This window comes from Syngnathus floridae, chromosome 16 (assembly GCF_059516105.1).
Source record: "Syngnathus floridae isolate MCC-2025c chromosome 16, RoL_Sflo_1.0, whole genome shotgun sequence".
NCBI lineage: Eukaryota > Metazoa > Chordata > Actinopteri > Syngnathiformes > Syngnathidae > Syngnathus > Syngnathus floridae.
This window is the reverse complement of record NC_142428.1, coordinates 4,553,591-4,564,576: the sequence shown is the minus strand read 5'-3', so window position 1 is coordinate 4,564,576 and position 10,986 is coordinate 4,553,591. Positions and strand designations below refer to the sequence as shown.

The following is a 10,986-nucleotide window of genomic DNA, read 5'->3' as shown; positions in this document are numbered from 1 at the left end:
ACACCGGAAGTAAATTCAAAGCTCCCGCTTCCCATCGGCAAGTCATGTTACCATAGTGATGCACGGGCTTGACTGGGAGCGTACACTCGTTCGTTTGCAGGTAATAACCTCGTTGCTAATTTTTCTCCTCGCGTACGATAAAGCAGCAAAGCTTCTTAATGATGGCGGCGATTGTGGCACTACCTTCAGTCACGTTTGGCAATGCCGCTGTGGCAAACCAAAATCGATGCTAGCTATTGTTAGCATCGCCCTCGTGTGTAGTGTGAGTTGATTTGTTGGCTAGATGTACTAATTAATGCATATGTATGTGATAATTATTTAATAAGATGGGGCTATTAATAGGCAGGCACCTCGACCGTAAACAGCTCAGCTTCCGGCTACCTGACGTGACGTCATTAATAGCATGTGAGGAGGTCAAAGATCATTGGCCTTGACCTTTAACCTCCTTGCAGCTCCTCCTTACTGTTTAATGCTATTCCAAGTTAAAGTTTACTGTCATACTAAACATAAAACTAGGAGAATTACACCTTGTATTCAAAACTTGATCAGCTGTGTTCACGCAGGCTCGTGCACGCGGACATTTGGTGAGAGCTGAGCTGCGTCATGCACGGGTGGACTTTGAGGAGGTCGTGAAAGAGATAGATGGCACTTTAGCCCACTTGGGGTGGAGGGACGCCATCATCCCCACCCCCTACTTCACAGACACGGCAAGTCTACCTGTAATAAATTCTGATTTATCCACTGTTTTTCACCTTTCTCATGCCTTCTGTTTCATTCTACCAGGATGACCCCATACCCAGGAAAGATCCAGGATCAGCTATCGGAGCCTGCTCGCAGAATCCAGGAGCGGGAGACGTAGTACCGTTGTCTGAAGCTAGTAGTCATCGCCTGCAGACAACGGAAGTGCAGGGTTATGACTCAGGGGTTAAACAACAAACTGAGGGGTGTTTACAAAGCAGCCATGTTCTTGAGGCAGGTCCGAACCTGAACTCTGAAGAGGTGCTGGAGAGCACATTGGACTCCACCTCCATCTGGAGTAGCATGGACAGTCTTCCTCTTAAAGGTAACCCTGTGTCATTTGCAGAGATGGTTAAAGCGCTCACACTTGAATAAATTGAGGGGGGGAATGAATAAACTGTAAAATATCTCCATATAATAGCATAAATAATTTGTCACCTCAAGGTTCGCCACGGGACCGCTTGGCCCAGGTGGTGCCTGCTACTCCGGAGACCCTGCGTTGCCATAGAGACGCCCTGACCATGGAGCTGCTGTGGCTGCAGCAGGCCATTGACAGCAGGAAAAAGGTGAGCCGCTGATGTAGTATTTCCCTTCATTTAATCAACGTTGGCCTTCCACCACGAGGCCGACGCTGGAGATTTACTACGGTGACATTTATGGTGCCTCAGTAAGTCAGTTGCGTTATTTATTTAATGACCACCAGCGGCCTTTTTTTCACACCAAGGTCGGTTTGCCCTCGCTGTTGTACAGTGGACAATCTTTTGCGGGGAAGACAGTAAATATTTATTCATTTCAAAATGAGATTTCCCTCTAACATAAGTCATTAGTTTTTTGTTTGTAGAAATATTTGAGAATCACTTTACATGCCTTCTGAGCTGAATTATTTTTCTGTCTTTTGATCTCCCCTGCAGTACTTGACTCTGAAGGACAAACTGAGCATGCAGTGAAGTGGACTTGCATATTAATACGCCGTCAATGAATTGCCTACGCAAATCTTAAACTGAAAGGCAAATTGTATATTTTGCATTGTTTTGTAAAGAGTGAATAAACATATTTTCTTACCATGGTGCTTCTTTTTATCTGTTGCTGTTGTCAAATACTCCTGTTTGTTTGTGATGTAACACAATCAGTGGAGGAAAATGGCTCGCTTGTGGATCAATAACATGATCCAATTTCCTGTCGGGTGAACAGTGATTGAATTGCACAGTTAACAATTCAATCAAAATATAATATTTAAAAATGTACCATTGCTGTGCACATTTTTAATATATTCATAATATTATAGTTTCATGAAATCACAATCTAAAAAAAAATCATGGGAAATTTACTCATGAATAAAGTATATCTAATGAGGCATTTTAGAATTTGCGTAATTGTTTTCTTTTTCATAATTAACATCTATCAACATCTTTCAGATCCAATTAAGTCAACAGTCCATCCAATTTACATTTTTTATTGTAATTGTTAGTTTTCCTTTGTTTTACATTATTTTTCTATCTGAAATTAGTTGTGTATTTATTTTTAAGTAAGCAATACAAGCAATCATAATAATGGATCAGCCTCCCACATGCGGCAGGACCATCCCATTTACTCTGTCCCTTTTGTTGTGGTTGCTGCCAGTGGTTTGGCCCACGAAGCCACTCACTGCTGGCCGCGCTGTCATGGCAACCAGGAAATACACAAGGCTGTCGGCTGTTATGTGTGTGTGAGTACGTGCGCGTGTTAGTAGGAATAGAAGAACGTGGTAGATGTGCCACTACCACCAGAACCGTACAGAGGGGATTTATCTCTATCTTCAATTTGTGGTGTGTATCTATGTATGAATGTATAGATTTAATAGGAGAATGTCATTTCTGTAGCCAATGTGTTCTGAATAGCTGACGCTAAACTGTAAGGCTTTGGAAATATAGGAATGTGATGAATAGTCTGGATATGGCCCGAAAGATCTGATGGAGTGGCTTGAATGGGTTAAGAAATGTCAAAGGTCGTTTGAAGAATGTAGAACGTAGTGCTTGCTGAACGCTTTGGAATAGATAAGGATGAGGAATTTTGGGATGTTGGACTAGATTATGCTGAAAATGTAATAGTTTGAGTCATTCTTATTTTGTGGAATTTATTTTCTAATTTGGGGAATAGTTTCTAAGATGTGCTGGATGAGTTGGATATTTTAAGCATGTTTGAATGTTCTTCAGGATTTACATTGGTTGTGTGTGTAGCAGCATTGTAGTATTAAAAGGGCGCCAAGATGGCGGCCACGACGGCGCTACCCCCGGTGAAGAGCGTGGTGGTGTACAAGAACGGTGACCCCTTTTTTAGCGGCCGCCGCTTCGTGATCAACCAGCGCCAGGTGTCCAACATGGAGGCTTTCCTCAATGAGGTGACCCATAATATCGGAGCCCCGTTAGCCGTCAGGACCCTGTACACCCCCAGGCAAGGCCACAAGGTCGCCGACCTCCAGGACCTACAGACGGGGGCCCAGTATGTTGCCGCCGGTTTTGAGAAGTTCAAAAAACTGGAGTAAGTAGCACCAGTTTTGGGGTGGAAGTAAAACTACATGACTATACTTACACAATAACTATTCTATGTGCTTTTGTGTGTGTTTTCTCATGATGCAGCTACGCACACACAGGTGTGAAAAAACAGCCGGCGACGCGTGAAGACACACAGGTAGGCCGGCTCATCTTTCTTATTAAAACGTGTTCCCTGCTCAGTCCATTACTTATTGATCCAAGTGAGTCCAACTACAGGAATGCACCAGTGGACCTCCTACCGAGTCATGATAAAAATAGACCCAATGTTTCATGGATGCTAATTCTGTTGATTAATCCCACTTTGAAGAATTTGAAGTGCTGCTAATTTTTCTTCTTCTACAGCCTTAGTTCATTAGTTATTACGGATCTCTGAAGGCAAAATAGAGAAAAAAAGAAACACTTTGCAGCTCCACCACCAGGGGGCAGTCTAAGGGTGAACAGTGGAAACACGACTTATTAGCGAAATGTCTCCCGCAGGCAAAAATAATCCCGAGGCCTAATGTGTCAGCAAAATGGAGGAAGTTCATTCCAGTGCCCTGCATTATACAGTAAGTACGAAAACACGCATTTATTCAACGTATTTTTGTGACGCCTGTATGTAATATTTCAGCGTTTTACGCAATGGGGACCTCCTATGTCCACCCTTCCGATTCATCATTCCTCGCAGCATGCAACAAGACCTGGAGCAAATTCTCAGCATGGTCACAGAGAAGGTCAGCTTACGGACAGGCGCTGTGCGAAGGTAAGGTAAAAATACAAAAATGAAAAAACCCCGTGGGCAGAATAGCATTGTGACCGCGACTGTCAGGTTGTGTTCAGTGGAAGGGGTCACGATGACCTCGCCGGGGCAGCTGGAAACCGGACGCTGCTACGTTGCCGTGGGAACCGAGAAGTTCAAAAAGCTTCCGTACATGGAGATGTTGGTCTCAAAAGCCACAGAGAGGTACTGTACTCTTACGTCCAAAACTTATCAGAGGCTGACACTTAATTGCCTATTTGGATTTACCAATGCAGGACATTTTAATTGATTAATTAAATTTGAGATATTATTCTTTACTTGACATTGCTTTGCCTTTATTTCTAGGTATTACCCAGGAAGGAGACGGACAGTGAGGAGAAATGTGGTGAATATCAATTTTTAGTTTTCTCCGAAATATTGAGACAAAAGCGTCATGGCCGTGGCAGTTCAGTTATTTTGAAATCTAACGCTTCCATTGTTGTCATTAAGTTTCTTCACTGAAGTAGCTCTCCAGAAAGTCAATGTCAATCTGTCAGTCCATTTTGATTTGATTTTTTGTAGAACAGGAAGGAAGGAAGCGGTCCAGAAGACCAATGTAGCGATTCCGCTCTGCTCAACTCTCCAGAGGTAAAACAATTTAGCGTATTTCAATATAATCATGATGTCGAATCAATTGTTGTCCTGTTCCTATCAGTCAGACGAGCGGAGGGTGAAGTCGACGGGTTACGAAGCTGCCCCCCCGCCGCAGGAGCAGCACCTGACGGACCTGAGAGCTGGCGACACCAGGATTCAAAAAGCCAGAGGAACTCCGAGACCTCCCCACAGTAACGGACCCGGTCTGGACCCACCATCAAACATTCTCACGGTCTTTACTCAGCTGAATCTGACGCTCGGCGTTTTGTTTAAGTCTTTCGCGGCGTCTTTAAGCCGGGAGCACGGAGGAGGCGGCGGGAGGAGGTGAGAGGAGCAGAGGAGGTGCAGGAGGACGAGAATACAGCTACAGAAATTCCTGTTGATCAGGTTTGCTATATATGATTCGGTCACATTATATTAAATTCCAAGGTGAGTTTTTTTTTTTTTTTTAACCGTAATTTTGTCTTTTGTCCTAAAGAGAGCAGCAGAAATCGTGGAGGATGAAGAGCTGAACATCACATATGACACTCTGAATGGCACACTGAAGGTACAAGGCATTCTATTATTAAGTTCTGGTTTTGCAATTAAGGTGTCGCACTTTTGCAATTTGATAGTTACTGCCGTCAGAGCAAGATGAAGCGGAAACAACGACGATAATACAAAGCACAGAAGCGGAGTTTAATATTGAAAATCTGGTAAACACACACAAATTATACTCTTTTTTTGGAGGGGGGGCAGATTTCTTGTATGGTGGGTTTAATGTGAGCGTCTCTATTTAAAGGAGCCTGAGCTCAACAAGATGACTTTGAATTCTCCTAATTCTCATCGAGAAATTCAGGGAAATAATTTGGACCATCAGGAGGAAAAGGTAAGTTTAACATGTACAACTCGGCTCCCTCTAGTGGTGCCTGGAAGAATCACTGCTTGAGTAGATTTCAGTTGTATTTAACTTAACTTTAATACATTTTCAAGGACTGTTTGTTGAAAAAGTTTTTTTTATCAAGGTCCAATTGCTATTAAATGAGATAAATCTGAACTGAATCATTAATTATACATTTTAGTTTTCATATATTTATATTTTGTAAGACTAAAACCATTGCCTCGTTTTTGATGAATGACATTACTACACTAATTTATTTGAATGTTTTAATGGCATGATGGTGGTACAAATCTACTTTTTTTAACAGGAGGGTCCAAAAAGAGCACAGAACTACCATCAAGGAGAAGGTCTAACTGAAGAACCATCATAAACAATTGCTTTTTTTTTTTTTTTTTGCTTTCATCACACTGTATTAAAAAAAAAAAAAGAATCAAGTAAATAATTATTGTTTTCAGGAAGAAAAAAGTAGAACAAATGCTTCAGGAAGTGATTGTTTTAGCTCATACAATAAAACCATTTACAAAATAATTAAAAGGTATTCAATTAAGTGTTTTTTGTGAAATTTATTTGGATGCAGCTACACTATATTACACACAGCAATATTCACATATTTTTAACCCCCCTTCAGAAAATAATAAACATTTTTCAGATGTCTTTTGTACGCTAAAGGTCAGATTAATCAATTAATTACTTTTCTATCACAAAATCCTCGCATATGAACAACAGGGAGCAGGTCCTTTTTTTTTTTAATTAGGTTATCAAGCACGTGATTCGTGCTTTTTAATTATTTTCTTATTTTAATGCAAGTGACAAGCATCAGTAAATAACAAAAATACTCCCACACTCTCATTTGGACACGTCCTCTGCAGTCCTTTAAGCAGACGGCTTTCACATTGGCTTTTAAGAACGCCAAAGTGAACGTTTCTATAGGAGCGCCATAAATCTGGTCAAGTTGTGGGAATGAACCCTGCGTGAACCCAGCCGCACTGTCACACACTCAACGGAACACGTCTTCACTTGTTTGCTTGGGCTTAGAAGTATGGTTCTGGTTGGGCACGCTGCTCGAATGCAAACTACCTTGATGAACGGACGGTCCGACAGTGACCTCATTTTGACCGACATCAACTAAGTCGAAAAAGGGCAGTTGCACTTTTTTTTTTCAACGTTAAGTAAATACCTTTCATGTCATCTCTATGGAATTTCATCATGTGGACAAATAAAGGAATATCTTATTTTAACGTACCACAGATAAATTGAGGCGATGATCTTAGGATAGGCACAGATTCCGTTTTGATTCGCATTTCACTAGAAAGCGGTCGTCCCATCCCAGCTTTCATACATTCTTGAAGGTCATCAGGACTGAGACTGTGTGCCAACATCATCCATGGAACCTATGATACACAAAGTGACCCCAACCATAGTGAGGAACATTCCAGCAACAGCCTCTGAAAAGACACAAATAGATAAAGATAAAGAAGTTTGAACAAGGCTGATAAAGTTTGGAAAAGCAAACTAATGCATCACGATTGGACTGTACTCACGTTTGCCTCCAAAATGTTCGCCCAGCAACTTGCCGGTGAGCAGAGTCCACAGAAATGTGAGCGAGTTGGACACGGGGATAGCCAATGACAAATCTGAATAGCAAAAATGAAAATTAATATTAATTGTAATAGCTAAAATATCCCCCCAAAAGATGAAGCTAAATAACAGCTAAATATGTTTGAATGAATGAATTAAAACAAGTGAATTATGATATCAATTATTCCAACAAAATTATGACTTTAACCTAAAATTAAACACACTATTTTATATCAACAACAAAAAAATCAGTATAATGTCTCACCTGCTGTAGAAAGGGTATAATAGTAAACCAAAGAACCACTCTGGTTTAGGACAAAAGGGATGAGATACTGAGAATGAGAAAAGATGGAGGGGCATTTATGTTATTATAAAATTGAGAGAGAAAGAGAGAGAAATGGAAGTGTGTTACCTTGACATTAAGGAAGAGAAATTTGAGCTCAGCAAGAAACTGAGCAACTTTGCCGGATTTGGACACATGTTCGATACCTTCAGTGCCTTTCTTCAGGAAAGGGTTGGTGCAGCCCCATAGCACGGAAACCAAAAGGAGGCTCAGCACTTCCACTAAAATACGAAATAATTTACTATATCATCCTTTATTCCTGTTACATTTTGTCACTAGACATTAATTGACGAGTTCCGGTGGAGGATGCTAACTTCCTTAGCATGAAGGCTAAGACGCTAGCCGCTAGATAATTAGCCTGTAATTAATTTAACACCGTTAAATAGAATATTATTGATTTAATTATCTCATAAACATTACAGTTGAAGTAATACCTACGTATAACTCGGGTTATATTCGCGCGGAGACATTTCGAAAAGTAAAATGAGTTAGCCGCTTACCTACAGTCACCATCATGAACCTGACATACTGATGGCGAGTTGCGTTCAAGACCCCTACCGTAAAATCGTTAAATTTAGTCACACTCGTACAATTGTTGAAAGTTCATTAAAATTCAATTCAGTGCTATTATTTGTTTCAAAACGACTTATTATATCAAACAAGAGCAGATTTAAGTATTCTATTTCTCAATTTATTCGGTATGTTCAGATCCCAGATATTAAGCTTCTTGAACGCTCTTCTGTCGTTGTGCCTTTCAACATTAGGGGGCGTCATAACACAGATTTCTCTACCATCAATCATTTCTTTAAATTTTAGAGAAATATTTAGCTATACATATATCATCACTACTTCAAACAACACTGCACTTACAGAAAAGTAACACAGTTGCAAGGAGTAAATAATGATTTCAAAATATACTGCACAAAAATATATCTAAAATATACTTTTGAATATTGTTTGAAAATCAGTATGAAGTATCAAATTTGTTCAAATTAACTTTAACAATTTTTACAACAAAAACATCACGAAAATTATATATATTCAAATAATAATAACCTCAAATATTCACAACCCACATAACCTGCACCATCAGTCCAGTCTTTCCATCATCAGCTCAAACAGCAAGCTACATGCCAGAACATCCAGTTTCAATTTTATTCATTTCCAATATCATCTAAAGACAACAAACACTACAATTATGGAGAATAATGAAATGTTAAGTGCAAAATTGGTTGACATCAGTATATTTTACAAAATAAAAAAATGTGGGCAAACAGATACAGGTGAGAAATAAAATGTGGAATGGTCGTGCAAACACAAACACTGACTACGTTAACAAAAAGCCGCCTCACTTCACATCCTCTTGTAGTGTCTTTTGTTCACATTTAGTCTCAGATTAACCATAAAAAAGGTCATGTTTCCACAGGATTCCATCTATAGAGGCAGGTGTGTCAGTCGATATTTTTAATGGCTGTTACGTATTCCCTGAAGTATCATGGATGCTAACCGCTGTAGCTGTGCTCATTTCTTCTACGCGGTCTGCAGAGTTCACTTCCGTTCTGGGCCACGATGATGAGCCAGAGTTCGAATAGGGGGTGTTGCCCGACACTTGATCCATGGGAATGATTGGAACCGTAGGTTGAGATGTCTTCTTTGGAGGTTTGGAGCCCCCGTTGGACCCCAGGAGTCGGGATGGGTGGGTCCGCCTGATTCCACAATAAATAAAAAATAAGGATGACATTTCCACATGAAGACAAAACATACTGTATGTTTTCAATAAACAGTGGTGCCTCAATTTATGAGTGTCCAGTAGGGTTATTTGAAATAATAACTATAACCCAAATTGAAAAACCTTAAAACCTGAAATATGCTGATAAGATTAGTTCGTTGTTTTCTGGGACCTCATAGGAAGCTAAAAGAGACAACAAAGTGTCTCCGTCTGTGTGTCTTCTCGAACCTATCATTAATCTTTGTTTGTAATAATTTCCTATAGCTGCTTTGCAACATTTCAAAGGAATGCAGCCTTACTTGTTGTACGTCTTCAAGATGAAGAGAAGAATGGTGAGTATAACAATAATACCGATGACAATGACAGCGATCATAGCACCAGAACCTGAGAAGAAAAAAAAAAAAGTGATTTTAGCAGCACGACATGGATACGTTGAAATGCATCGTGGGAAAACTCTCACTTTGGATGAGGATTTGCTCTTTGGATTTGGTAATGATGGAAGGTGACGTGGTGTTGCTTTCAGGTGAGGCGGTTGAATTTTGCATTTTCAGTATGAACCTGCAGAGGCAACCAAAAAAATCCCTTTAAAGCACGATTAGGTAGTAATCACAGCTTTTCATGATAAATGAAAAAGTGTGAATTGACTGACAAGCGGAGGACACCTGCTCACTCAGGCATTCTCTGGATAGTGTTGACAGGTGACGTTGCACATTTATGTCCAGACATATAGTTTGAAAGAGCTTTCACGTGAGTAATCTCTAACAGACTTGCGATTTCAATGCAATAAAATACTTTACAGCCTTAATTCAAGCTAATCATTCACTCTTAGTATGTGGGACACTACAATTGGTACGCCTGACATCCAATGCACCTGCTTAATTCAAAGATTATTTCATCATTATTATTCGGAAAACTATACTGAGAGCTCTTTTTGCTGTTCCTTACCAAATATTTTTAGCTTCTAAATATGACATACTACCAATTATGCATCATTACACAATTAGTCATTCGCATGGAGGTGACACGTTTTATTTTTAGATGCTTGCAAAAGACTCGCCAAAGCTTGACGACTTGAGAAACACTTTTTGATGAGTCACGTTTTTCCATGTTGTCGTACTCATAGCATGGCACGTACTGATAAGGTAATCGATTCTTACAGTGGTGAATGATAAAGAGAAAGTATAATGGCAGGAATATAAATCATAATCCTTCTAAAGCAGCACATATCAAATGTTATATTCCGAGGGCTGCATGCAGAAATTTCTAGTTAAAGTATAAAACACATAAAAACATTTTAAGATAGACTAAATATATGTCTGTACAGTATAGATGGTTCAGCTCCACGCAGAGGATAAACAATATATGACCAATCAGTATATGGAACTTACCACCGACGCTTCGCTGTGATATCAGCCCGAGGTTTCTCCAGGTGGAAAGATGAGGACCGCACGTCTCACCACCTCACCCTCCCCTTCTCAAAATCGCTGGACACAGGAGAGCATAGTCCACTATAAAGGAGTGAAGTCCTACCCCAAGTCAGAGACTGCCCATCATCGCCTCCTCTCCTGTCTCACGAAAGACAGCGGGATGCCGTTCTCACTCTCTGTGTTGGAGTGAGTGAGTGAGTGGGATTCTTACTTACAGTCATAATCTGAGGGAGGCACCTGGTTTTTCAGGTCCTCCTGCTTGGCTTTGAGGCGTGCCTGCTGTAGTGCCTGATAAAAAAAAACAATAGGAGCCACGCTTGTGGTGGAATCAGCGGGAAGTCTCACGCCTGGGTGTGCCTGATTGAAACATTAAACTCCATTATTTACT

The 10,986-nt window shown here is 40.4% G+C and overlaps 4 protein-coding genes across 8 annotated transcripts; 2 read left to right on the top strand and 2 right to left on the bottom strand.

Annotated features, from left to right (window-relative positions):
• Positions 1–2: 2 nt before the first annotated feature.
• Positions 3–1,802, top strand: iqcc (IQ motif containing C). Its single transcript, XM_088401016.1, has 5 exons — positions 3–100; positions 564–707; positions 784–1,063; positions 1,183–1,304; positions 1,650–1,802. The coding sequence occupies exons 1-5, from the start codon at positions 59–61 to the stop codon at positions 1,683–1,685; spliced, it is 624 nt and encodes a 207-aa protein (XP_088257142.1). The 5' UTR covers positions 3–58; the 3' UTR covers positions 1,686–1,802.
• tmem234 (transmembrane protein 234) lies at positions 753–8,101 on the bottom strand. Of its 3 annotated transcripts, XR_015863491.1 has the most exons (9): positions 7,943–8,101; positions 7,512–7,663; positions 7,365–7,431; positions 7,063–7,155; positions 6,765–6,966; positions 1,801–1,914; positions 1,177–1,380; positions 985–1,056; positions 753–888 (listed from the first exon to the last, which is right to left on the bottom strand). XR_015863491.1 is itself a non-coding variant. In XM_088401017.1 (5 exons), exons 1-5 carry the CDS (start codon positions 7,956–7,958, stop codon positions 6,875–6,877), a joined length of 420 nt encoding a protein of 139 aa, XP_088257143.1. In that variant the 5' UTR covers positions 7,959–8,101; the 3' UTR covers positions 6,065–6,874. The 3 variants fall into 3 exon arrangements, 2 of the variants coding, with proteins under 2 accessions (XP_088257143.1, XP_088257144.1); XM_088401017.1 differs by lacking the exons at positions 753–888; positions 985–1,056; positions 1,177–1,380; positions 1,801–1,914 and having other exon boundaries at positions 6,065–6,966; XM_088401018.1 differs by lacking the exons at positions 753–888; positions 985–1,056; positions 1,177–1,380; positions 1,801–1,914 and having other exon boundaries at positions 6,065–6,912.
• dcdc2b (doublecortin domain containing 2B) lies at positions 2,407–6,040 on the top strand. Of its 3 annotated transcripts, none has more exons than XM_088401010.1 (14): positions 2,407–2,543; positions 2,958–3,255; positions 3,354–3,405; positions 3,747–3,817; positions 3,880–4,011; positions 4,078–4,212; positions 4,354–4,393; positions 4,570–4,635; positions 4,703–4,844; positions 4,916–5,028; positions 5,120–5,188; positions 5,256–5,336; positions 5,423–5,509; positions 5,829–6,040. In XM_088401010.1, the coding sequence occupies exons 2-14, from the start codon at positions 2,984–2,986 to the stop codon at positions 5,889–5,891; spliced, it is 1,323 nt and encodes a 440-aa protein (XP_088257136.1). In that variant the 5' UTR covers positions 2,407–2,543; positions 2,958–2,983; the 3' UTR covers positions 5,892–6,040. The 3 variants fall into 3 exon arrangements, with proteins under 3 accessions (XP_088257136.1, XP_088257137.1, XP_088257135.1); XM_088401011.1 differs by having other exon boundaries at positions 2,955–3,255; positions 4,703–4,832; XM_088401009.1 differs by having other exon boundaries at positions 2,955–3,255.
• A 482-nt stretch (positions 8,102–8,583) lies between the features above and the next one.
• On the bottom strand, positions 8,584–10,827 carry ncmap (non-compact myelin associated protein). Its single transcript, XM_088401019.1, has 4 exons — positions 10,560–10,827; positions 9,632–9,729; positions 9,471–9,555; positions 8,584–9,148 (listed from the first exon to the last, which is right to left on the bottom strand). Exons 2-4 carry the CDS (start codon positions 9,714–9,716, stop codon positions 8,917–8,919), a joined length of 402 nt encoding a protein of 133 aa, XP_088257145.1. The 5' UTR covers positions 9,717–9,729; positions 10,560–10,827; the 3' UTR covers positions 8,584–8,916.
• Between the last annotated feature and the right edge of the window lie 159 nt (positions 10,828–10,986).